This window comes from Diadema antillarum, unplaced genomic scaffold (assembly GCF_040938485.1).
Source record: "Diadema antillarum isolate AM-2024a unplaced genomic scaffold, OU_Dant_1.0 seq00000430_RagTag, whole genome shotgun sequence".
Classification (NCBI taxonomy): domain Eukaryota; kingdom Metazoa; phylum Echinodermata; class Echinoidea; order Diadematoida; family Diadematidae; genus Diadema; species Diadema antillarum.
The window spans coordinates 485877-513670 of NW_027271411.1; the positions used below are offsets into that span (position 1 = coordinate 485877).

General features: G+C 38.8%; 2 protein-coding genes across 2 annotated transcripts; one reads left to right on the forward strand and one right to left on the reverse strand.

Moving 5' to 3' along the window:
• Positions 1 to 354: 354 nt before the first annotated feature.
• LOC139732534 (glycosylated lysosomal membrane protein B-like) lies at positions 355 to 14488 on the reverse strand. Its single transcript, XM_071643389.1, has 7 exons — positions 14264 to 14488; positions 8308 to 8583; positions 7205 to 7381; positions 5348 to 5578; positions 4463 to 4573; positions 3038 to 3210; positions 355 to 675 (listed from the first exon to the last, which is right to left on the reverse strand). Exons 1-7 carry the CDS (start codon positions 14375 to 14377, stop codon positions 489 to 491), a joined length of 1269 nt encoding a protein of 422 aa, XP_071499490.1. The 5' UTR covers positions 14378 to 14488; the 3' UTR covers positions 355 to 488.
• Positions 14489 to 21469: 6981 nt separating this feature from the next.
• On the forward strand, positions 21470 to 27399 carry LOC139732536 (NADH dehydrogenase [ubiquinone] 1 alpha subcomplex subunit 13-like). Its single transcript, XM_071643391.1, has 4 exons — positions 21470 to 21571; positions 24230 to 24308; positions 25058 to 25129; positions 26761 to 27399. Exons 1-4 carry the CDS (start codon positions 21481 to 21483, stop codon positions 26954 to 26956), a joined length of 438 nt encoding a protein of 145 aa, XP_071499492.1. The 5' UTR covers positions 21470 to 21480; the 3' UTR covers positions 26957 to 27399.
• Positions 27400 to 27794: the final 395 nt, after the last annotated feature.

Sequence of the window (27794 nt, forward strand, 5' to 3'; positions counted from 1 at the left end):
CACCGGCAAGAGATCACAAAGTTTAAGATCTTGAAGACTTCGCGATCTTTGGTCATCCATCCACACTGGGCAGACAAAAACATCGTATTTCTTCAAGTGGAAATGAAGAAAATGACTATGAATCAACCCAGCAAAGAATCATTCATGGATGGAATCTTGAAATGTCAGTATGCATATGTGATAATGATGTCCTTTCTGCGTGCATTTCAATTGCTTCAAGACAAAAAAAAAAAAAATGTACTTCCTCAACTGAAAAACTAGCCACCAGATCAAGTGGACACAATGCCAATTACCACCTCTTGGTAGAGCTACAATGTCTTGTCCCTGATTTGATCTAACAAATTTGATGTCCATACTATTGTCCTCCGGCATGTCTGCCATCTTTGACAGCCTCATGATCACTAGGTCAGAAATGACCACTTAAAGTCCAGCGGTTGCTAAAGCGAATTTAATTCACACACAGTTGGCAGAGGGGGGCCCCCGTCGTATTAGCTGTTTATCGAGACGTACTTGGACGTTCCACCGCCGCGAGTGGCTAGCCTTCGTTGGCAGGCAACGTAGACCCCGCCCACAATCATGAGAATGACGGGGATGCCCAGACCAGCTGAGATGATGGATATAACGAGAATGGAGAGACCCTCCGAGGGCGGCGATCCATACCCCATGGTGCTACTCCTAGCGATGGGGGAAGGTGAATAAAGAGGCAGAAAAACAATCAAAAATTCTGGCATGAGACTACTTAAAACCAGTTGAGGTGGAAATGACACCAACTTTCACATTAAAGATTCTAAATATGATCATCAAAGTAGATTATTTCAGCAAAAAATAACTATACACTTTATAATGTACAGTGCACTCCCGTTATAACGAACACGATTATAATGAAATACCAGTTATAACGAAGTAAAAATTAGGGCCATAACGTTATCCACTTTATGTATTTTTATTTGTTCGTTCGGCTATAAAGAAATTTTTATTAAAAAAAAAAAGAAAGAAAACTGCCGGTCCCGAGAACTTCGTTATAATGGGAATCCACTGTACAGCTATTGATGATCATCATTCTGATAGCAATCAATATAGTAATAATCAAAACATCAAAGATAACAACAAAGATAATACCTCCTATTATGACTTCTGATGCTTTTCTTATAAGTACAAATATATCATATTGGGTGATATTGAATGGGACACTGGAAGATATGTTTTTCCAGTGCAAAACAAGGTACAAGATCATCAATCAAATATTGTTATCACTCATACCCTAATTAATTTACCCCTCTGTCAGAATTTCATTCCATTCCTTGCTATTCAGCCATGCAAATTATTTGTGACTGGGTGTTTACAAGTGTGTCAAAGTAAGCCCAAATGCTAATATTGGAACATGCTTTGATACAGGACAAGCCCATGTCCCAAGGATCTGTTTGATTGTAGAGAAAAGAAGCAGGATATGAATCAACAATGAAAACAGTACAGGTATCTATCCCCAGCCATGACACATTCGAAGCAATGTAGTTTCAATAGATCATAAAAATACTCATACAGGATACAGACATGTTAAAGATGGTTCGGTTTATCAATCCTCTTTAAATGTAATTACTGAACTACTTGTACAGATGGCTGTACAAACATTAGTGGTTTGCACAAATAGTTTGCCCAATATGTACGTATGAGGTCATGATCGGGCAATTTGTATTGTCAGAACAGACCAATGATCTCTCAAGAAAAAAAAATGAAAGAATTTCAATAAAAGTATAGTTTCTATATTAAACATAGAGCAATTAATCTATCTTCTCTATTTAAGAGGCATGGATAGTACATTTGTAGCATTTACCTTCACCTATCACAGTAACAAGTTAAGAAAATACATATATTTCACCAAAAATGTAAATCTCTACTTACAGACACAGTGGACTCCCATTTTATCAAAGTCCTGGGGACTGGCAATTCTCTTTCGTTACATCGAAATTTCGTTACAACCGAACAAATTAACAATAAAAAAACAAAGCGTGGATGATGTTGCAGCCTGAAATTTTACTTCATTGTAACCGGAATTCTGTTATTTAATGTTCGTTATAGCGGGAGTGCACTGTATATTTCAATATCGCTGCAGTATTGTCACATCATAAACTTCTTGTGTCAGTACACACATCAAAAAAGAATAGCATGATCAAAATAATATCTTATGTTTTTTGTTGTTTTGTTACTTTCTCTAGATGAATTATGTTTTTGTTATCTTTTGTTTTTCATTGCTTTTTCTAGCTTATTCACATTAGAATCAATAACTCTCAATAATCAAAAGTTGAAAAATCTAATTCATATCAATTTAACCAAAAAACAACACAGTTTCATTGGATTTGCAGACAATATATCACAAATTTGACCTGTTTTCGGGCCGACATGCATTCGTGTACAAAACAATACGTAACTTTGGAATGGTGTACCCAGATATCCTGAATTTGGTCTCAAAATATGTGGGAGATTTCAAAGAAAAAATTCAAGAAATGGTGCAGAAAAATGCATTGTAAAATCATTGTGCAAAGTGTTAAAACAGTGAATCAATCCAAAAACAATTTCAGGGTGTGAAACTATAACTTATTACCCACATCTTACAGAAAACCCTATCCTATTTTCTTCAGTGGTCAAAGAGAAATGAGGATGTTTGTAGAGCACGTCAGGAATCCCTTTCCTCCAAGTTTTGTCCATTATGTTCATGGATCTTCTAAGAGCATCCAAGTGCAGAACTTGGAAGAAACAGGCTCATGACATGCTTTACAATGATCCACATTACTCTGTGACCACTTAACCAAATTGAATGGGGTTTTCTGCAAAATGTAGGTAAGATGTTATAGTTTAATTCCCTAAAACAGCATTCAGATTGTTGAATCATTTTGAAAGTTATCAATGCAAAAACCTGATTAAGATTTTTTTTGTGTTTTTTTTTGTGACAAACTGTATGTACAATGTACAAAATGAGATTCAATGGAGGAACATTGAGACCCTGACATAATAAACTGGGATTCACATGTCAACAACTTACCACACGTAGTACTTTGTGTTGTTGTAAAACTTGTCCTTTGAAACACCAAATGATATATTGAAACCGCGGACATCCAAAACCTTCACAAAATCACTTCTGTAGTATGCTTGTGCCACACTGTAGTTTGGTATATAGAGCTCGCTTGCGTTTTCATTTAACTCGTACACCTTCGTCTGCAAAGAAAAAAAAAAGATGTACAACTTGCATTACCATTACCTTTGGTCTCAGTTTCCATGTCTTGTATGTTCATTGTGAGTAGAAAGAATGTCTGTCAAGTAACAATGATCACATAATATGGCTAATTAATTATAAGGACACGACAGTGCTGGTATTAGACAAAAGCAACACATATCAGTCACAATGACAATAATATCATGATATCTCAATTTCATACTCAAGGAACTGTTGGTATACCTATACCAGGAAAGCAAGAATCCAAGAACTTTAACAAACCACGTGGTGGGAGCTAGTGACCTACACCCTAGTTCCACTAACAGAAACACATGTACATGATGTAAGACCCCATTTACAGTGCGGGGCTGGGCCGGCCGCGGCCGAGCCCAGCCTCAATTGCGAGGCCGGGCCCGGCAATTTTGTCCGTTTACACTGCCGGGCTCGGCCGCGCTTTTGATTCAAACCTTTCAATATTTTGTCGTAGTGGCGCTCTGCTTGTAAACAAATGCAATTTGGCATTGTCTGGTTTTCAGACCCTTTGCCAAATGAATTCCGTGGCGACGAAGTCGCCGTTCGGGCAAAGGCCTTTGCCGAAGGAAAAAATCCTTTGCAGGACAAAACCAACTTAAACTATACTAGTTTTCGACGTTGAGGGGGTTAATATCCTGAACAGCGAAATAGTACAGGCAGAGAGTTTGGAAGCCAGACTAAAATTGGCCGCGCATTTGGCCCAGTTTACGTTTACACTGGCTGCGACCGAGCCGCAGCCGAGACCACCTCCAGCGTGTGGCCAAATGCGAGGCAAATTTTGGCCTCGCATTTGGCCTTTTGGCGTTTACACTGAAATGAAGGTGGGCTCGGCCGCGGCCTGGCCACGGCCGAGCCTCGCACTGTAAACAGGGTCAAAGACTGCACACAAAGTGGAAGCCTACAGAACAAGAGCAGTTCTATAATATGAGCAATTTTGAGTGAGAACATAATCAAATTATTTAAACTGTTTGAAAGTTTTGGAAACAGCTACATGGATACCTCTGAGCATTTTTTTTTTTCATTCTGAAATTTACTTCTTCTTTTTTTCAGACAAGAGTTTCTCTTCACTGTATCAAGTCTACATAAACAACATGAGGAAGTCAGCAGCATGTATTTACCACAAAAATCTTTTTAAAAGCTGTATAAACCTCTCCAACATGCCACACAGGTCTACACCAAGTTGGGCATCCGTAATATCCTGGAAATGAGAAAAGTACTCACCAGCTTAGAATTTCCTGTCTCACGATCACGCATTGTATACACCACCGGTTTCCACTGCAAATAGCTTCCTTGTTTGGATGTACTTGTTCTATTTAATAATACTTCGTATGTCTGTAAAAAACATTCAAACAGAAAACAAAACAGTAATGAAGTCAAAGGATACCCAACCCTGTATGTTTAACACTTTTATTGTTCTCAGAGAGTGCCGCAAATCATGTGTGGTATCTTGTGACAGACATTGTGACATAAGAAGTGTACGTGGCTCAAATTGCATTGAGATATTTCTATTTAACCCGTTGAGGATGGACTGATTTTGCTACAACATGCAATTCCCATAGACACCTGCCCGAGTATACTCGGGACTCGTCCTCAATGGGTTAAAGCACAATGCTCAAGCATCAGGCACCAAGGGCTCATTCTAGAAACAATACTACAAGTGGTACTTGAGTAAAGTGAGGCAAGACAGAAATAGAGCCAACATAAATTGTACATTGTGTATAGGGATTATCATTCCACCGCAAATACAAAGTGTTCAAATTACAAAAATCTGAAATTTATACTTTCACCAAAATATGACTGGCCCTTCACATGGTGATGATCGTGAAACTGAAAGAATACTGAAAGATACTCTCAGCAATGTAATTGCTATTGACTGTCCTTTTTGGGCTTTGTGGAACCTCATTATAAAACGGTTGCATATTTATAACAAAACTTTCGTATAACAAGGTGATTTTGTAGGTTACAAGTCTTTATACTTCTTTGTTCTGATATAATGAGAAACCTGTTATAACAAGATAATTGTCATGGCTTTTAGATCCTCATTATATTGAGATTCCCCTGTAATGTACTTGGTGATGTTTATTCAATTCCATTGTATGCACTCACTTCGAATACTGCTGGAGTGTGTTCATCATCAATACTAGGGTTGATTTTCATTTTGATTTCCGAATCCTTCTCCATTTCCTGGTCCCGGACTAAGAGGAGTTCTATGGCGAATCTCGAATGGTTGAAAGTCTGTTGTAAGTTATCAAGGATCAGCGAAAATTCGGTAGTGTTGCGCGTGTGCTGCAGATGAGGCAATTCCTCCATTCTCCCTTCCATTCCTGCTGTCTGGACCTGCATATAGAGAACCGCAGTTTGCATGATTCTCTTGGTTCATGAAGTTTTCACAGATATTTACTGTATCCGCTGTATAGGCCTACTGTATACACCATATATTCGGCAAGTTTATTTATTTATTTATTTATTTATTTATTTATTTATTTATTTATTTATTTATTCATTTTTTGCGAAACAGACTTTCCTGACAATTTCAAGAGTGGTTAAAGTTGTGATGTGGAGTACAGCACCAAACGGAGAAATGTATGCGTACAGGTCGCATTCATGTCAGGATCAGGGTTGATATTTTCATATGTTTTTAAATCGCGATTAGCACCTGACTAAAAAAAAAATAAATAAAAATCTCACAAAATATTCTGTGTATGCAGTATTTCATGAATCAAGGGCTGTTCATGAAATTAAAAAGCATGCGTAACAATAACTCTGATCCCAACATGAATGTAACATGCACGCATACGTGTACATTTCTCCACTCAGTAATGTACTCCACGATTATAGATTTAACCACTCGCAACATAGGGCGGTGAGTTGGATCAGTCGATAGCGCGTCTGCTTCATGATCACGCAGCCCGGGTTTGAACCCGAGTCTGGACTGAGCAATGTTGTGTGTAAGCATACCATCCCCTCTAGCAAGAGGCAAAACACTCTGTCCCTTGGATAGGACATAAAATGGAGGTCCCGTGTATGAGAGAGTAACAACTCATGCACGTAAAAGATCCCGCTTCATTCATTCATCGTAAAGAGCAGGGTGTTTAACGCGGTGAAGTGGTCCCACCTCAAATCCAACTGGACCCCATGGAAGACCAGCTTAACGTAGCTGAATATGGGCTATCCAGCCATCTTCTCAGATGGAAAATGAACAAACAAACAAACAACATGGTCGGGAAGTCCTGATTCATTGAAAAAAAAAATAGACTTGCAAAATATATGGTGTATACAGTACATATTTCTAATGCAGTTTGTTTTAAGCACATCAATGATAAATGGAAAACACGTATCTATTATTAAAGCATGTGTTTGTACATTAACAAATTATGAATTCTCAGAACATTAAAAAACTTGCTCCTTCTTTTGCCAAGCATTAGTATTGACTGGCCTTTAATAATTTTACATAACTTTTTAAAATCAGTTCTCATAGTGAAAATATTTCAGTGCATCTCTTGAAAATGACTGAAAACTTTAAGAGGTTTTACTCATAAATATAGAAGATTTGTGAAAACAATTAGAGTGAGCACTGGGTGGTGTGGCTTTTTTTTCCAGTTTTTATGGGATATTATTCAATTTCCTTTAGAAGTTACAAGATTGCTGACTCAAAAGGAATGAGATACAAATACTATTTGAATGATTATCACAGCTTTGTGTTATAATTGTAAAACAGCCAATGTACTAGGCCAGGGGACAATGCACAAAATAAGTGATATAATCAATACCAAGGTATTCTCTACAGGGAAACGTCAGCTTATTTTCATATCAACTGCCAATACATAATTGCAGCAACTACCATTTTTCAAGAACCATCTAATTTTTATAACTTTAGCCCATTCCATTTCAACATGTTTGTTTTACAGCGTCTAAAATTGCCCCTTCACTTACAAAAAATGAAATAAAATATAAATTTCTTACCTCTATGGATAAAGACCCGTTGGTAGCGGCTGTTGCATAATCTAGCTCAGTCGTAAAGACAGCTGTGTTGTTGTTTCTAAATATGGTGACATTTGACCACGTCAAATTATCAGTGTTGACAGGATTTGTGATGTTGGTGATTTCAGCCGTGTCATTGGGGTCATCATACTCTATGATCTGTGTGTGGTAGTACAAAAGTGAAAAAAAGATGTTGAGACTGGTAATAGTATACAGATATGGACTGTTTTGGGGGACAGTGATGATATAGACAATGCCCCTACTATAAGAGCAGTCCATATCTGCATTATACACCAACTAGAATTAAAAGGAACTTTACCTTAATACCAATTGCAAAATATCATGTTGCACGTCTTGTGCTACGAAGCCAAATGTTCACAGTACATGTAGGAACATACCAAAAAGAGGACAGTTTAGTACTATGGGGCAGTTTAGTACTATTTTTGAACAACTGAAGGCAATTGTTGCATTCATGCCCCCAATTTCGATCAATCAGAATCGAGGATTCATCAAGCAAGGTATACAACATATTTAATGGTATACTACAGCTGTAGGTGATTTGGCAGACAGCATTTATAACATGATTGACGGAAAATGGTACAGCTGCCATTTCAACAAAGCGTGTGTGTATAAGCAAATAGGCAAACCTTTCATTATGCCATTTATAGCTTCCCTACGGTGGTAAGTATGAAACAAACATACCTGTGAAAAAAGACATGACCACTCTACTGAAGATATGTGCACAGGTCTAGGTATTGCTCAAATGTGTATAATAAAATTCAATCTCACACCCGCTCGGCATTGGATGAAGTCAAAGAAAAATAGAAAATACTTTGACACAAGAACATAACACATAGTAAGCAATTCATAGTTTTAAAAATGTATTATAACAAGATATATTCTTGGCAGGTTTCAATAGTGAATTATTACACTTTCCATTGGAAACCATGAAGTCATCACTGATTAGATTGTGACTCTAATCTTGTAAACTGTCGAAGGACAACTAAATAAACAAAAAAAAAGAAAAACATCAGGGCAATGGAACAAGCAAAGAAACACACACTACAAAGTATAGGGGGTCTTACTCTTGACAGGACAACAGCACTGGATGCGTACACCTCATTGGCTGGGTCAAACTTGATGGCATCAGCGCTCATCTTCACCATCTTCTTCCAGTCCACCTTTAGCCTCGCCTCCAGACTGGTTCTCACCATCAGAAGACCGGGCGCTCCCACAGAGGCCCAGACAAAGTGGATGGCGTCTGAGCTCCCCTTCGCTCTGTAGTGGACAAGGTTGTAGAAGGTGCCATTGACCCCCTCACACTCTGGAATGTCACAGCCGTCATTGTAAGTCACTGTGATCTACACATGTAGATAACAAAACGAAACAAACAAAAAAAGGGATCCCGTAAACATCAATTGACTACCATTTTAACATAAAGCCAATAGGTCAAGATAAATAAATCACTCAGCCATGGCAGGACATGTCAAAAGCATTTTCTTTGGATTTTTTCATTTCCCTACATCATCAAATTGCAGATTGTGGTCCCTCCCTCCCCTTCTCCCTCTCACCCCCCCCCCCCCCCCCAAAAAAAAAGAAAAAAAAAAAGTAAAAAGAGGACACACATTGTAAACAAAAAGATGCATTTAAAGTGTCACTTGTACACATGTACCGGTACTGAAAGTACAAGTAACATGTGCTTGCTCCTCCACATCTGTTTAAAACATACATCCTCAGGTGTCAGACTGCAGAGCATGACAAAAAATCTATCACCTCTTTTCAGTCGCTACTATCTCTGACAACCTAGTCTGCACAGATGGAAATCATATCTTCATCTGTATTCATCTCCACGTAGCGGTTATGAGTACAAACTCATTTGATTGTAGGAATTTAACTGGAAAGATAATACCGGTACAGGAAAATGTATTGAGCTCACAACTTCCTGCCATCATGGTTTGTACAGAAAACTGTGAAAACATCCTCTTTCCTGCATACATCATAACTGCAGTTATTCAAAAATACAATTACAGTACAAGTTTGTATATGCTACAAAGGACACTTACATCTCAACAAATTTTATGTGAAAAAAGGGGGATTTTACAGTGGTGATTTATCAGGTTAATGAAAAGACTTGTGTGTTGATGGCATTACCCCTCCTCCCAATCCATGGTAAATTCCACTGTAGTATACTTACTGAAAATTGAAAGGACAAGTTCACCTTCATAGACATGTGGGTTGAGTGAATGCAGCAGTATTAGTCGAACACATCGATGAGAGTTTGAGCAAAATCGGACAATCCATTCAAAAGTTATGAATTTTTGAAGTTTCTGCTCAGTCACGGCTGGATGAAAAGACTACTATAGCTTGTGATGTCACATGAGTACAACGTTATAAAGAAAGAATAAAGAAAATTCAACATATTTCCATTTTTCTCGCATTACAAAAGAACACTCGACTTCTCTCTTTCAGAAGGCAGGGGGAATAATATTACCCTTAACATATGTCAGCAGCAAGTCGAAGAACTGTGCACTTTATTCAAAAAGTAAAGTTTTGTGAAATTCTCTTTTTATTTTCCTTATATAGTTGTATGCATGTGACATCATACAATGTAGTAGTCTTCTCTTCCAGCAGTGACTGCGCAGATACTTAAAATATTCGTAACTTTTGAACGGATTGTCCGATTTTCCTCAAACTTTCACTGATGTGTTCTACTAACATTGCTGCATTCTCTCAATCCTTATGTATATGAAGGTGGACTTGTCCTTTAATAGTCAAATTTGAAAATTCTATAATCTCAGTTATTTCAGGTCAGCTCTTGACAAAACCTCTGGCTCTACAGTTATTTGCTGTCTGATTCCATTCTGTTATACCTATGAATTCAATATCAAAATCAAAACCTTATTCAAACATGGTGTACAATACAATACTGTACGAGCTGAAATTTTCGCGGTGGTTTTATTTTCGCGAATTTCGCGAATCGCCTTTGAACCGTGAAAATAACAACGCGCGAAAATGTCCTCCAAGCAGCAATTCGCGAAAATATCTGAACGCAAAAATTTCAGCTCGTACAGTAGGATGAGAAATGCAAAGTTGAAGAGTTGTGCATATTGATTCGAAGATTGTACACTGTAAAGGTTGTTTGTAATACTGGTTTTTGTGTGCCAAATCTGTAAAAATTTGGCGTGGACTACAGTATAAGTATTTTGAACACGACAGAAAGAAAGGACATGTAGGTTTGTTTACCAAAGAGTGGCTATTGTTAAGGAGGCCAGGAAGTCACATGTCATACTATCTGAACCAGGAAGCAAAAGGTCAATGGTGACTTTCATTCAATTCCATTAGAAATATATTTCTATCTTTCTTTACACTCAGCATAGCAAATATAATATTTACACAAATCACTTTCAGGACACATAAAAGCACATCACTACACATAATTCTAGTATCATAGTACACATGTACACAGATCTACAGTAGTCCAGCTAGACCATGATACAAAAAATGAAACAACATGACATTCTTTTCACTGAACTTTCCACCATTCGATCCAGTACGTGAGACGCCAATCAGTTGATGATCTCATTTCTTTTTAGAATGCATTAGGAATACAGGCAGGGCACTATAGGGGTATGGTGAGGTTTTTTGTTGTTTTGATATGAGGGAGCTGTCATACAATGTACATATCACTTTGTGTTGAAAATACAACAAAACTTTGGTCAGATTTGTCGCCTGTCACCACCCCAAGACCAACATTTTTAACATTTTTCAACATCTAAATAAATTGCAAATATATTTATTTTACTCTTTTTTTAGCACTGTCAGTGTCAGGTATTGAATTTGTAATTGTACATGTAGGCCTACTGTGTGTACAGTAACATACATGTAGTAAATTTCTAGGTATCATGAAAGATGTGGAGTCTCTGCTTTCTTAAACTGCAGTAGACAGATTCTATTCAGAGACGGCAGACAGTGTCATGTCAGATGTATCCAGAAACTGGACTCTAAAGTCTAACACTACTATAGTAGATACTATACAAGTCTCTACATAGTTCTGGACTAGATAATTTGATTCTAGTACAGTAGTAGTATTTACACTCAGTAGACAGCAGGTTCTAGACTTCTCTGGTCTAGACTTTCTACTGGACTCTAGATCTACGTGTAGATTCTTCTTCTTCTTCCTGTACTGTGCAGAACCTCCTGAGATTATTGTACTCGCACCCTTGGTGGGCTCTCCTACGTGACACTTAAACATGAGACTCAAGGCATAAAAGTACACAAAAAATATAAACATAGGCTATTTCTTTTTAAAAAAAAGTTGTTAAAATCATTCTGTTCTGCCCTGAGTAGCTAGTTGAAAGTGACATCTTTGATCTTTGATCTAGATGTCAAGTGATGTCAAGTTCACTACATCTTGAGGCAGGTGGTTCCACAGGCGGATGGTGTCTGGGAAAAACATCCCTCTCAGTAGTGATACATTTTGTACATATGTAGATTCTGGGAATGATAAACCTCTTGTGTCCGCTAGTTTGAGTGCTGAGTGGAATCAATTAATCATCACATCAGGGATCATGTCAATGAGATTGTTGGCAATGTGGTTTTGGTTTCCCCGGTGTTTGAGAGAGTCCCACTTCAGCTGCTCTAGCGTGGTGTGGTAGTAACACTGCTTTCTCGCGAGTAGTGTACAAAGCAGACAGCACTGCATTGGATTGATTCGACCTTGGTTTTGTTCCTCTTTGTACGAGGGTCCCAAACACAGCCGGTGTACTCCACAATAGTCAGACAAGACTGTTGTAACAATTGTCTTGATGGCAGATGGGCACTTGCTAAAGGGATGGGACTCATTCCTTTGTTGGTGATCAGTCCGGGAAACCCGCTCATGAGGACCGCCCCCGCGTACGAGGATGGTCCCTCCTCATGAGGACCTCCCCCCGCCTCATGAGGCCCCCCGGGGAACGCCTCATGAGGCCCCGCATTCACTTCTTATTCATCTCACATCTGACGTATAAATTGTCGCAACTTTGCACGGTGATTTTTTGTTACACACACATGTCCACTATCCATGATGAAAAGAAGAAAAAATCCTGTCTGTTTTTTTTTTTTTAAATCGAGTTTTAATCACCCGATGCAGAGCGCCCATCAAAACACGGGCGCCAGCGCGTTCGCACAATGCAAGACTGCCGCACCTAGCGGCCTGATCCGACTAAATATTTTCGATGCTTTTTTCTGCGGCTCTCACCTCTCCGTGCACGAATCAGCCTCGTGAAGCTGAAGTCTGACATCTTTTTACACAAATTCGTAACGAGAAAAATTAAATCAGTACTAACCTGATCTTGTCCATATATTCCAAATTACTATTCCACACTGATAGAGTAGGTGGGTAGATGACATACTCCAGTTTGTTAGCAAAATAATCACTTTGTAGGTATGACGAGTTCACTTTCTTCGTCAATTCCGCCCACGATTCCGCCGCCCGCTTGCGTGTTTTTTTTAGACGGCACAGATTGGGGAAACTAAAAATCTATCGGGGACCCTATCTCTAAACCTAACCCTAATCCTAATCCTAACCCTAACCATCAAACCCTAACCCTAACCCTAACCCTAACCCTAACCCCAACCCTAACCCTAACCATAACCATAACCAAAAACCCTAACCCAACGTTTTTCCCATAGGTTTAACACGCGACATGCCCCAATCTGTGCCGTCTTAAAAAAAAACGCCGCCCGCTTACCGTTTGGGCGCTTTCTCTGGAATCATCCCGCGACGTGAGGTACGTCGCATCACATCACGCATCCAGCACATACCAGTCTGGTACTTAGTATGTGCTGGATGCGTGATGTGATGCGACGTACGTCGCGTCGCGGGATGATTCCAGAAAAAGTGCCCAAACGGCGGAATCGTGGGCGGAATTGACGAAGAAAGTGAACTCGTCATACCTACAAAGTGATTATTTTGCTAACAAACTGGAGTATGTCATCTACCCACCTACTCTATCAGTGTGGAATAGTAATTTGGAATATATGGACAAGATCAGGTTAGTACTGATTTAATTTTTCTCGTTACGAATTTGTGTAAAAAGATGTCAGACTTCAGCTTCACGAGGCTGATTCGTGCGCGGAGAGGTGAGAGCCGCAGAAAAAAGCATCGAAAATATTTAGTCGGATCAGGCCGCTAGGTGCGGCAGTCTTGCATTGTGCGAACGCGCTGGCGCCCGTGTTTTGATGGGCACTCTGCATCGGGTGATTAAAACTCGATTTAAAAAAAAAAAAACAGACAGGATTTTTTCTTCTTTTCATCATGGATAGTGGACATGTGTGTGTAACAAAAAATCACCGTGCAAAGTTGCGACAATTTATACGTCAGATGTGAGATGAATAAGAAGTGAATGGGGGGCCTCATGAGGCGTTCCCCGGGGGGCCTCATGAGGCGGGGGGAGGTCCTCATGAGGCGGGGGGAGGTCCTCATGAGGAGGGACCATCCTCGTACGCGGGGGCGGTCCTCATGAACGGGTTTCCCGGACTGTGATACAGTCTATTCTAGTAAAACTGTATGTTACTCTAATTTAATTTAATACCCATCTGGGGTTTCACATACAGACTAACATACCTGTCACAATTAACATTATGATTTAAAGAGTAGGAACTCCTAAATGAAGTAAAACCACCAAAAGACAATGTCGCAATGATCAAATTAGCATGTTTATGTGGGGGGGGGGGGTAACGAATTACAGATTGTAATTTAAGCTGGTCAGTGGTAAATTTAAGTGTTCATAGCTGTTAAGTGTTATGTTTATACAGAATTTATGCTGCATTTGACTTGGCTTCCTCTTTTTTTATCGTCTATTCAGAGTCTACTGTCTACTGTAACAGGTTACTGACAATGACTGACTGCCGTCCACTGGCACTGACGGTCGAGAAGTAGACAATAAGACCATGAAGAGTAAATTTTATTCAGACTAATTTATATAGGACCTAGTTCTACTACATGTAGAATCTATCACTTCAAGACAACTCTAGAACTATCATTAATTTAAATTTACTTACATTTCGTTGATTGTCATCGGAGGCCTCACAATTCACATGTGACAAAGACGTCAGGAAAAGGAAAATTAGGACGAAAAACGTGGCGCACATTTCGCGATGAATTTTGATAGACATGACGAGCCCTGCTTTTTAGGTTCTTGTGTGCAAGTAGACGTGCTGTCACGTATTTCCGACTGCGATTAATGTGATTCCCAGTAGTTCAGAACTGATGTACGTCAGTTCAAGTCACTCGTAGCTCTTCCTCTGCGTCGTGCATGCTACCTCTTCCATCCATTCACCCGTGAGCACAGTAGTGAGTGTGTCGTTTCGAGTTCATGTACACATACTTGAGTACACATGATCATGTGACGGGATTGATTTGAGTAACGTGACCTCCAGCCGACATGCAGCTGTGTTTTGAGTCCATCGCAAGCGCCGTCGACCTCTAGATCTCAAGAGGGCGCGCTCATTCTTTTCACACCGTAAATACTTTTAGTACGGTTTTTTTTTTTTTTTCTGTACTCGTCGAAAAGATTTTTCTTACCACCTTTTGTTACTGAGGAAAAACTCTTTGGTACTCGTACAGTGTTTTTGCGTACCAAAGAGTATATTCCAATAACCATACTCTTTGGTGTATACAGACTCTAGTAAGCTAGCTCTTGAGGCCCAAAACCACTATTTCGGCGCAATTGGTCAAAAATCGTGTCGCTTATGTTCCTTCTCACCTAGGAGGGATAAAAAGCTCTTTCAAAATGCTCCGGTGATTTTATGTGATGCCAAGGGACATATAGACAAAAACTGAAATCATTTCGAAGGCGAGATTGTACCACTAAGCCATCGGTGGAGGGTTAAGTTCGGCCAACAGGCTCAAAAGTGCATGTCGCCAACGATGATTTTTTATGTTTTCTCAACTTTGTGGGAAAATGTGAGCATAAAGAAGAAGCTTACTCACAGTTTCAGAAAAGTAGCCGAAAGTTCTATGAAAACCTATCACAACTTTACAAGCTTATCATTCTTTAACAACAAACTACCTGATGGAAATGTGTCGCCAGATCTGCTGAAACATACGTTACCATCCTTTTGTACTGCAAACTTGGTAACGCTATTACAGTGAATGCTACACAATTGTATTGTTTTTCTGACCAAAAGGGGTCTAAGTTTATGTTAAAAAATATTTCATCACTCAGCTTCAAAAGACATGCGACTGCTAATCTCGCAAATATAGATTTTAAAAAGGTAGATTTAAGAGAAGTAACATACGTTACCATCTTTGTAAAAAGTATGAAGGTGCATGGCTCTGAATGATTGTTCTAAAGTTGAGACTTATGGAGTAGATTGTCCTCATACCCATGGGTGGCAAAAGATTCATCATTATGTTGATAACTTATACGATTTAATCCACAAGTGTAACATACGTGATGTAACTTACGTTACCACCAAATGACAGAAAGCTTAATTACACCATTAATTACCACCTAAATGTATATTTCTCGAATCTGTGCCGTCGATTTGAGGCCATGGGATAGCTCAGCAACCTCTTTTACTGGCATCTTGAGCATTGGCAGGGCGCAAAATACCTTTACATGATGTGTTGAAAAACTGAGTAAGTGTTTGATTGTTGGAAATGTGTTGTTGTTTTTCATAGAATCATGCTTTACTTCTGTTTATTGTGTGTTTATTAAGTCAGTAGGTTTCACCGTAAAAATCCAGTAATTACTTTGCTGTACAGGCTTATTCTTTTGAAATAAATCACTCAATCTATTAAGTAACGTATGTTTCAAATTTTGGTAACGTAAGTTTCAAGATGTTGTCATGTTAATAACAGACAATCTACGGAAAATCCCATTTAATCTGAGACAATTTAATTGCTGCAGTTATGATGTTGATGAATTTCTACGTCAAAACATATCAAATTCATTTACAGTTGTATGTTCTTGTTTGTTTGGAGGATGCAGTAAAAGGGGACATAATCATAGTATCTTTAAAAAAATCGTTTGGTGGGCGTTGATGTTCAACTTGGCTTTAATGATGTCATATTTCAGGTATAAGCAATGAATTTAACATTGTTTTAAGAAAATTCAATGCATAGCTAATAAGATTATAGATTACAAAGATCTCTAATTCAAAACTAGTGGACCAGGTCCCTGCATTAATGTAGTAACGTAAGTTTCTAGTTTTGGTAACGTAAGTTTCATCAATTCATGTCATTGAAAAAGGATATTTTAGAGAATGTGCGTGGATAAAAATAACATTTAATTGTTCTAGAACTATATTGTTGAAGGAATTCTGTAGGGAAATACGTCTTTTCTATTATATTTATCTTTGGTTATCATAAACCAATATGGTGACTTACTCCCTGACTATTTTTAATGGAGAAAATAAACTCAAATTTCTGTCGTAATGTCGTTGATGATCTCAAAGTGAAGAAACACACATTTTGAACGAAGAAAAGGCAACAAAAATACAGTGCGTTAGAGAAATGTAATTTCAACTACATTGTATTACTGTTACCATCATAGATCAGGCCTACATGATAATAATAATGATAATGATAATAGTAATTATAGTAATATATGTTTCAGTAAGCTATATGTTTAAGACATTAACATTTTTTGTTCTTCCTTCTCGTTGAAGTTATACAGTTGCAATGGGGAAGAGCAGTGCTAGGATTAAAACCCCATATATAGGGAACGTGTTAGCTGTAATCAGAATGGCAAAAAAGCATATCTCTAAGCAAAGATTCAAGAAAAAAAAAACTTATGCCCGTCTCATAGTTAACAAAGAAAAGAAGCAAAGTTACACATCTTTTTTTTTTTACCCTACCACATCAGGGTAATTATAGGGGAGGGGGTTCAGGCTCCCTCGCCCCTTTGCCAGCAGTCAAAATATAAACAAAAGGAAATAAAAAGAAAAAAATGAATCGCGGACTCACCCTCCCCCGTTTGAAATAAAACAAACAAACAAACAAACATGAAATTGGGCTTGTACTGGCAGCATCGAATTGAGCTGAAGCCTTTTTTTTTTTACATTTCTTCAATTTTCTTTTCTTTCTTTCTTTTTCTTGCTTGTCAGTCGATGAAACCCGGCAAAAGAAATGAAACCAAAAAAAAAAAAAAAAAAAAAAAAAAAAGGCACGGGAGCTTTTTATTTTTCTGCCCGTCAGGAGATTAATACTGGAAGTGGTCGACTTTTTCTAACTCCTGACCCCATCCCCCACCCCATAAAAATCCTACTTACGGGCCTGCATGCCAATCATTATCAGTACCTTTGTTGTGCATGCATAGCAACTTGTCCTTTCACTTTTCTTTTTAAAGATTCAAAACATTTTTCCTGGAGACAATTTCAAGATACGGCAAGAATTATTAATGCAAGACTTGTTATTCTTGTTATCCTTGTGGATTATATATACTGTTTTATGCATACATAACAAGGAAAATCGAGTACATCATTTTACTAATGACAATTTCATTCATCCTACCCAGTATTGTGCTAATGAAACTGTGTAAGTTGACGTTATTTCATGGACCTCATTTTGCCAAAGTCAACTTAGTAAAGTGGTCATTTATTTAGTTAACAAAGAACATTTCTCGGTTCCTTCTTTCCCTATCTCTCCTTTACCGAGTTCAGACATTTTAAATACAAGCAATACGGCGTTATTGTTCATTATGAAGCACTTTAACAGAGTAATCATCTCGTTTCTGCCGTTTCTTGTTTCATACAAGTGTTAAAAATTTTGTGAATACTATTTTATTGCAATTGCTATTTTCAAACTGTTCCTGCATAGAGTAACTGTTGCGACAGCTGATGAGTCTGCAAAGTTATGGATTCGAAACATATCTTTCAACAGCATGAAGATAACAAGTTACAAGACATCAATATGAAGATAACAAGTCACAAGACATCAAGCATACGAAAACTTTCATTATGATAAAATTAAAGTGAAACCTACGTTACCCACCACTCGTTTTATATTACACGTACATCATGACAATATTTTCGTCCGTGAAGGCACGAAACAGCATGTTCCCAACTCTTATCATTTCAATGCCATAAATTCATAAGTATGAAGCCAATTGTCTTCAAAATATCAACAGTTACGGATTACTGTTCTACTGAAGAGTTTATACGAGGACATGTTATAAAGTCTTGCAGTTTTACAACTATTTTAATTGTTATTTTTGAGAATTGTATCGCCATAATATTGCGACATCGTGTTATAATATTCGTTCACTTAGAGTTGAAGAGAAATTAGTGTAAGAATATATACAAAAACCAAAAAGAAAATGTTCCAAAATTTGCTGCACATGTAGTAGTATTGTCTTTGTAACTTACGTTACATTAACGTGAAACATACGTTACGTGGAATCTAACGATTATACTTTTGCGCATATAGTTTCACATGTTTCATCGATGATACTCAAGAATTACCTGGCAATTTGGGACTGATAAATGGTGAAAAATATTTTCTGAAGAAAGTCTGATGTCAAATTATAGAGAAAACAAATTAACATTACCTGTCTAAGGTTTAACACAATATATATAGGACATGCTGTGTTCAGTATAGCATACAGGTCATTTGCCATCCTTCCCATCTGCAGGCAGCATTTACAAACATGGCAGCCGATGGTATACTTCACATCTGACGCATAATTATCTCAATCATAGAATGTAGTCACCAATCTTAATGCATTTGAAATAGAATGACATAGTAACGTATGTTACATGATGAAATTTACGCCCCATGGAAGAAATTATCGCACCTTTAAAATAAAGCAAACTATGTGTTCATATTTTTCAACTACAAACTTGAATATTTGTCTCGTGGATTGGTATAAAAATGAAACCTATTCTAACAACTTTAATTTTCCCGTTTTGTGATTGTCCAATTGTGCCGAAATAGTGGTTTGGGGCCAAAGAGCCATCTATTTTTTTAAATACATACATCTATCTATTCTATTCATCCACTCATCCCTAAATCTATCTATGCATGTATCTATTATCTTTCAATTTATTATAATAGCATGTTTTATACACATACATTTACATACACTTTGTATAATAAATAGAAGAGTTTGTTCGCAAAAACCGATAAGTCCATTTTTGAAGATTTTGAAGTACGGTCTCTGTCATAAAGTACAAAATAATACCTTTTAAATGATATATTGGTTACTACATATAAAGGTACATTTTTGAAGTTATGGTCAAAAGAAGCAAAAATTGTCTTATTATTCTCTTTATTTTTCTTGATCTTTAATCGCAAATATCTCCATTTGGCAAATATGGACTTATCAGTTTTTGCAAACAAACTCTTCAATCTATTATGAAGAGTTTTATCGCAAAATGGGCCAAGCGACATTTTTACAAACAAAAACTGAAGTAAGTCCACAATAAGATAGAGAAAAAAAAACTTTCGAATGACACCTTGCGAGATAACAACAAATATTTTCGAAATTCTGATTTCAAATATCCTGTATTTTCTTATCAGGGCATACTGTTTGTTTGTTTGTTTGTTTGTTTTCAGCAGCCTCAATTGCAAATACCTCAACTGAACAGGCCTGGTCGGAGTAACTAAGTAGCTCATTTTGCGATAATAAGATATTATACTTAAAGATGACAATGGTCGTTCAACGATTCGATAAATCTTCACATAACTTATTGTACCGGTATATGACCAGGTATATTTAATAGACAGATAACACACACACACACACACACACACACACACACACACACACGCAATAAAGTAAGATTACCCTGAGTTTTCAGAGTCATACGGGAAAAGGCAGCTCGTTGTTCACGTGACTAGCATCCGACGAATTATTATAAACCCAAGAGAAATATCCGACAGAAACTGTGTTTTTCATTCCATTGTAAGACTGTTATTTGCTCTGTATGAAATAATGGAAAATATGGGCAAGAACATAACAATGTTTTGACGAGCAAGCATAGTCACGATTAATATAAACAGTAGTTTAATGTTTTAACATTGCAATCATCAAGTTCATCAGGGGCATCCTGATATAATCAAGCCACCTCGCTTTCTATGTAAGATTCAAATTGAGGGTCTACAGATGGATATGAATAATTTGATGCATTGATATTGTTAATATACCTCCGGCATTCCACTCTATTCATAGACAGTAGTTGGGGTTTTTTTCTCCCTCTCTCTCTCTCTCTCTCTCTCTCTCTCTCTCTCTCTCTCAGGCTGCCCATGACAACCCAAACGCCATAGGGTTGTCAAATCTAACAACTGTTGCATATTCAATAAACGGTTACAGCTCGTTATTCCGAAGGTTCGTTATTCCGAAGGCTCTTCAGTCTGAAGATTCCTTATTCCGAATGTTCGTTTTTCCGAATTTCATTTTCGGATGAACAAATCTTCCGAATAACGAACCTTTGGAATAACGCCACAAATGTTCGGATTAACGAACCCTTTTTCATTTTCGGATTAACGAACCTCTAGGTGTAGGGAATTTGCATGTTTCCGATTAACGAACCTTCGGAATAACGAACCTTCGGAATATCGAACCTTCGGAATATTACAATGTACAGCACCCTAATAAACGCGTCTATCAATTCCAAAAGAAAACGACAGTTACATGTTTGCCTTGTACACGCGCGTACAGTTGTATTTGTTGTCTTGGTTAGCTGAATAAACTAAAACAATAGGCCTAGTAGGCCTTGATTTGACTGTTGGGAAGAAAATCCTAGTCTTTTGTTGTCGTTGTTGTTGTCGTTAAACAAATTATTTTATATCTTTTCACCAATGTCATAATCCTTACACTCTGATGAATCATTTCACCAAACGTAGATCACAATCCATCTTCAGCTTTGCTTTTGTTTTGTTTTGTTTCTTTTACTGACAAACAATCCCTTTTCAATATACATTCATATGTGTTGTGCAAAATATTAAATCTACAGTATCTCAATAACAGAACGTACCTTTTAATACTCACTTTCATTCATTCTATCCATTGATTGAAGTTTATCAATTTTAAAAAAAGAAGAAGAAGAAGAAAAAAAAAAAACCCGCCCAGCAGCTACTTTACTCCCCTGTGCCCCTTTTCCGCCCGCCACCGGCCCACCCGGAGCACCGGCCCCACTGGACAGTACCCCCTCCCCCCCCCCCCCCCCCCCCTCAACAACAACAACAAAAAAAAAAGTTGAAATATTGATCGGTCGAAATGTGTTTTTCATTATCGATCATTCGAGCGTGCAGCAGCAGCTTGGCGAGTAAAATGGCGGCGTCATTCCGACAAGATATGCCGCCGAAAGGCGGCTATGCTTCCATAGATTACAAGCGAATGCTGCCAAAGAGGGGTGCATCAGGTAAACTATATCATTCTTGACATATTAGAGGACTCTGGGTCGATTTTCATGTAAATTGATCTTGTTAAAAGGACCGTAATCTAATCGCAGATTCAGCTGCTGTGCTTTGAGCTTTTGGCTTTGCAGTAGGGCCTATTACGTTGTCCCATGCATTAATTTCGGGGGATGTGATGGGCGACGTTGAACAGTACAGCATCTGTAACCGCATCATGCAGCGCAGCAGCGACCCCAATCATTGCCAATACGTACCGTAAAGGGTAAATTTACTGTTACTGTGTTACGCTGTTACTGTGTTACAGCGCTCCGCGCCGGGGTTACATCATGTGATCAAAATCCAGGACATTCCGAGACTCTCCCAGCGTACGCCTACGTCTGTCTGACACAAGCAATTTGTACATGTTAATGTATGTATTAGTAAGTTATCACTGGATTGTACACCTAATCGGAAGGACAGAGGAGAGAGAGCAAGCAAAACCGTAGCTAGCTACATGTAACTGTAAGTCAAAACATCACAACTGCAACTGAGTGACGTGAGATTGATGAGTGCACAACTTCGTCTTCACTCTACTAGTCTAAAGCAAGGCTGACACTTGCACGATTCTAGACTGTGGCGCGCATTGGCACGACTTGAGTCGTGCCAGTGCGCAAACTAGTCGTAAACTGGCGTGAAGTGTGCGTAAACCTGTCGTGACTGCGTGCCATGTCGGGACAAGAATTTTGAACTGTTCAAAATTTTGGTCATGACAAAATTTCGCGACCGGATCGTGAACTACAATGTGTATGCACAAACTGTTCATGAACTCGTCATGAACTCGTCAGGATGATGCGGGAGGATGCGTGCCAGTGCGTGCCAGTGCGTGCCATGCCACGACTGTCACGAACTGCCACGAATAGTTCACGAACAGCTCACGTCGAGTTCACAAGTAGTTCACGACATGTTCACGAATTGGTGCGCGTCGCAACGTGGCCGTGCCTTCCCACTGACATGGTCACGTGTACTTCACGCATTGATGGCATGAGCAGTTCACAACTAGTTTACGCACTTCGCGAACAGTTTGCGCATGGCACGAGCAGTTCATGACTACTGCGCGACAGTGGCGCTCGTGTCAGTGCGGGAGTATATTGTATACATTATTGTAGGGCTTCCTGGACACTGGTCATGCTCGACATTCCTTTGTGACGTTCTTCGAGGTGGGGTTGCCTTTTCTTGCTCTTCTGCCTCTTCCAGCCTTTTCTGCTGCTCTTCAACAATGGCTAGAGCAGCTGCCAGGTATAGGCATCTTCTCTTCTCTGCAATGATTGTGTCTCTGGCATTCAGCATGTTGTCTCTTCCACAGCCAATCCAAAAATGACCAGGGGTTGGGGAGGCCCCCTTTTTATATGCCGTGCCCAAGTCGGCACGACACTGTCCGAATTATGCAAACTCGTCGTGCCAATGCGGGAAGTGCGTAAACTATGCGCAAACTATGCGTGAACTCGTCGTGCCAGTTTGTGTCAATGTGGACACTGACGGGCACGCATTCGTGAACTATATTCGTGAACTCGTTCTGAACTCGTGAACTATTCGTGAACTACTCGTTAACAGTGCAGGAGCCTCCCAGTTCATGCCCCAAAATGGCATGACTTGCCACGACAAAATTGTGGCCAAAAGTGGTGCAAGTGTCAGCCTTGCATTAGCCATCATGCCTTCATGGGCTTTATTGCCATGCCAATTGCTGACCTAGGGGGCCTACCTCTAGTCTAATGTCAGTATTGACTACCCTGGACCTGGTACATCATGGTACAACATTGTAGTGGTACTGAATTCTCCATGAACGTGATCGCCCATCACGTCGAAGATTCCTTAACAGTTGAAAGCAATCTGCCCATAATTCGACCATTAATTTACACTCTCCATGGGAGCAGGGGAGGTCAACCTTTGTTGTGGATTTTTACTCGAAATGTTGTAGATCTATATAACTAGACACTAAGTGTAACTAAAGTTAAATTTGATAATTGTAGTTTGTAACCATTGTGTTGTCTACTAGTACATGTAGCGCAAGCCACCCATAATTGTACTACAGTGCCATCCAAAATTTGACTGCCTGCTGCTGCATGTAGAAACCTGTAATGCCATGGCATTACATTGTGTACAGTGCATTCCCGTTAGAATGAACATGGTTATAACGAAATTCTGGTTACAACGAATTAAAAATTAGGGCTGCAACATTCGTTTTATGTGTTTTTATTGTTTATTTGTTCACTTATAATGAAATTTCGATATAACGAAAGAAAACTGCCAGTTCCTAGGACTTCGTTATAATGGGAGTCCACTGTATTTCCTGATTCACACCCTAATGTTAATCTGCACAAATTTCTCTGATATCTCACCTGCTGCCCAGTACCAAATGTGTAGTGTAAGCATTTAGTGGAAAGTATTGACTGGAGTAGTTGTTTTCAGTCACCTTATGAGTGCTCCCACCCAGAGCAGTACTTGAAAGGAACAACAAAAGTCTCAAAGGTTTACTACACCATGTCTTTTGTTGACCACGTTGTTGCAGTTTTTAGCTCTTTTTATTTGCTTGTACCAGTAGATTCAACATGCCCCCAAAAAGAGATATCTGAGGATGGATTGAAGATCCTTTTGATTGAATTGCATTTATCTCATTTCCTTCTTAGGTTATGCAATGTTTGCGATGGCTGGAGGTGTCATGGGATTTGGTTTTGTGACTATGTACTTTAGCAACAGGCAGAGAAGGTAAGTGTAGTTTGTTTCTTCCTCCTCTTATTTCTTCTACGTTGGTATTGATATTCTTGTTTCGTCCTTTTCTTCAGTTGTAAAGATGCCAGTTTAAGTGATTCTGTTATTCTCATTACAAGCCCTCTCTGATAGTAGATTAATGCCCTCTCCTATTTGAGTATAGTGTTATAATCTGTGAAGTACAATATTGTAGTAAAGGTACATGAACAGTTGTCTTTAAATGCAAGTACCTCAAAGAAACCTAAAATGGGTTGCTGTAATCAACAAAGAATCCATGGATGCCACTCTAATTTTCAATAAGAACAAGCAAAAAAAAAAAGTGTGTGTGACAGTGAAATGTACGTTATTTGAACTGCCTTGTGCCAGTTTTTCATGTTTTATTGTTTTTGTATTGTTTGAATTAATTTTGAAACAAATTATCTCAAATGGGGCCCCAATTTCTTTTTCGTTAAGTAACGACAAAAACATGTTAATTTGGTGTTTGTTAGTCCATACAGCAAAGTACATTTTCTAATTGTTACAAATTAGTCATTGACTGAGCTCATTTGAACCATATTGGCCTCCTGAAATTGCACAGCTATCTCCGTCTGTAGAGATGTTGCTGATAGTCTCTGATGCTAGACTCAAAAGCCATGTTATTTTATATACTCATTTAATCATTCATTCCAACCATGCAGGTAAAAGCATATTATGAAACTCTCAGTGCAGTACATCAGTGGAGACTAATTTCAATCTCATTTTTCCAGGAAATGGATCCAAGAAGACCGTGAATCCAAAATTGCTCTCATCCCACTGGTTCAAGCAGAGCATGACCGAGAGTAAGTTGCATTGATTGCAGAGGGTGGTGAGGAGGTTCAGTTGGTAGTGGGTCTGCCTCACATCCAAATGACTCAGGTTCAATTCCCATTGAGTCTAGCTGAGCACTGTTATGTGTGATGATATACCATTCCCTCTTGTAAGAGGCAAGACACTGTCCTTTGGATGGGACATTCAAATGGAGGTCCCTTGTGTGAATTAGTTACAACTCATGCAGGTAAAAGATCCAAGTTCATTCCTTCATTGCAAGTTGCTGGGTGCTAACCTGATGAAGTGGTCAGCTCGTCTACCCACACTAAAAAAAAATGGGCGAATGATGCCGTCTCCTCGTGGTTTGCCCTAGGTGACTAGCAATTGTCAGCTAATGATATCAACCAGGCACAATGTGTCATACAAAAAAAAAGAAAGAGATAATGACTGACTTTTTATTTCTGTTTGTTATTATTGTATTATCATTCTTATCATTACCTCCACCAAGGGAGGAGGTTACGGTATGTTTTCGTTACCGTTGGTTTGTGTACCAGAGTGCGTTCGTTAGTTAGTTTGTCTGTGTGCAAAATAACTCAAAAAGTAGTTAACGGATTGGGATGAAACTTGCAGGAAAGGTTGAGAATGACACAAGTAACAAACTATTAACTTTTGGTAGTGATCCAAGAATTTTGGGGGAATTTATGAAGGATTGTTGATATTTTGGCAGGTAGGGTCAATGAACTTGGGAGTTCAGGCTGTGCGTATGTGAAGTTTGCCTGCGCGCACCAAAGTGTGTGCTCTAGTTTCTGCTGGGGCGAGGCGCACTGTGCAGCTGAGGGTTTATGACGTAACAAAGGCTTCTATATTGGGAAATCAGGCAACTTTCAGCACACAATGCTGTAAGTACATATGGGTGGAAATCATTGATATCTCTATGGAAGAACAAGATCAGTGGTGAAAATGATTTGCATGCTTGGCGGAGGTCTGCGCTTTCAGAGTGCTTTTCTTGTTATTATTGTTTTTTTAATCATTATAAATCCTACTATACAACACCAACCAACAGTACTATCCTGCTAGTACACCTAGTTATCAGCAGTAGTTATGAAAGCAAATATCTTTAACAGTCTGGTTTATTTAGATAAGAAAACTTTCAAATAGAAAACATTTGTACCATTGCAACCAAAAAGCTTGTCCGAGCATTGCCTACCATAGACCATGCATCACAAAACCAACAAAAATTTGCATGCCAAGATTATATGTGAGGACTCAAAATATAGATGAAATGGGTGAACCTAGTCAGTTATTTAGGTAGGTTAGAAGAGTTCATTTGAATTGAATTATACATCATTTAAAACCTTGAAGTCTTTTTTTTTTTTTAGAATCTGCCCTTAACTAGAAATTTGTGTCTGGCAACTTTTTGTTGGCTCTGTGATGCAGGGTCACATATGGGAACTTGGTAAATGAGATAGCTTGTTACCAGGTTCTCGGTAATCAGGAATTCATAGATACAATGTATTAATACTTGTGCTAAAAATGCCTCATCATGCGTGCTTTGTATATCTCAGAACTGCCTATCAAAGTTAATATTTCTCACTTGCTCTCTCTTTATCTCTCCATGTTCATTTGTTTTGTTTTGTGTGGTTGTGTGCTTGTTTGTTGTTAGGGTTCTTCTGAGGTTGCGGTATAACCGAGAGCAGGAGGCAGAGATAATGAAGGACGTGCCTGACTGGACTGTTGGGGAGAGCGTCTTCAACTCCAAGAGATGGCATGAGCCGAGTCTCCTGGACCTGTATTTCCTGGAGCCGACCAGTGAGAGGAACAAGATCATTCAGGGTTTCAGCACCTTCACGGGATCGTAGATCGTAGCAGCGGGCATGTCCTGCTGTCGGGTACAATGCAGTCTGGAAAGTCTAGCTGTGTGGAAAGGTTGGCATGCAAGTATGAAGGGTTTATGTCGAGTGGATGAGCCATGTCAAGTAGAACGTTGAAATTGGTTAGTTCTTTCTTGCTGTGAAATTGAGAAAACTTGGGGATTTTGATATCAAGCCATCAATAGAAAGTGTGGTCCAAGAAATACCAAAGTCTATCCTTGAACCCTTTCCCTTGTCGGCCGTGTGGGCTGCTCCTGTGAAAGCTCAGATGGTCAACTTTCTGGATAGTACGCCATGACTGTATTGTACCAATCAGTGTTAGATGATATGTGATATAATGTGGAAATCCTCATATAAGGTATATGCCTACAGTGATGCAAGTCTGATGTTTCTGACTGTGTGAAATTTTACTTCTTGTGTTTTATCTTCAAAGAAAACAATCACACTTTCATTCAGCTCTTAGAATATTTCGGGCATTTCTCATTAATTTCAATCAGTCAGGATTGGTAGCTATTGCACAGAGCTAATACGATACTGGTACTTCACGTATGCTGTTGCTTCATGAACCCCTCAATTGAAATCTCTTTGACCCTGTGGAAGTGAAATTTGACTGTATACCTTGGAAAAATCAGTTGTTACCGAGGTTTATTGTAAATAAACTTGTCAAAATGACAATATTGACTCTATGGCAGTCTTCAAGGAGCTTGCTTTAATAGGTGTTCCCTTTTCTGTTTTGTTTTTTCTCTCTCCTGTTTCTTTAAAGGGAGTTGGCCTCAAATATGTATCGGGATCAAGTGAATGCAACAATGGTGGTAAAACATATTAG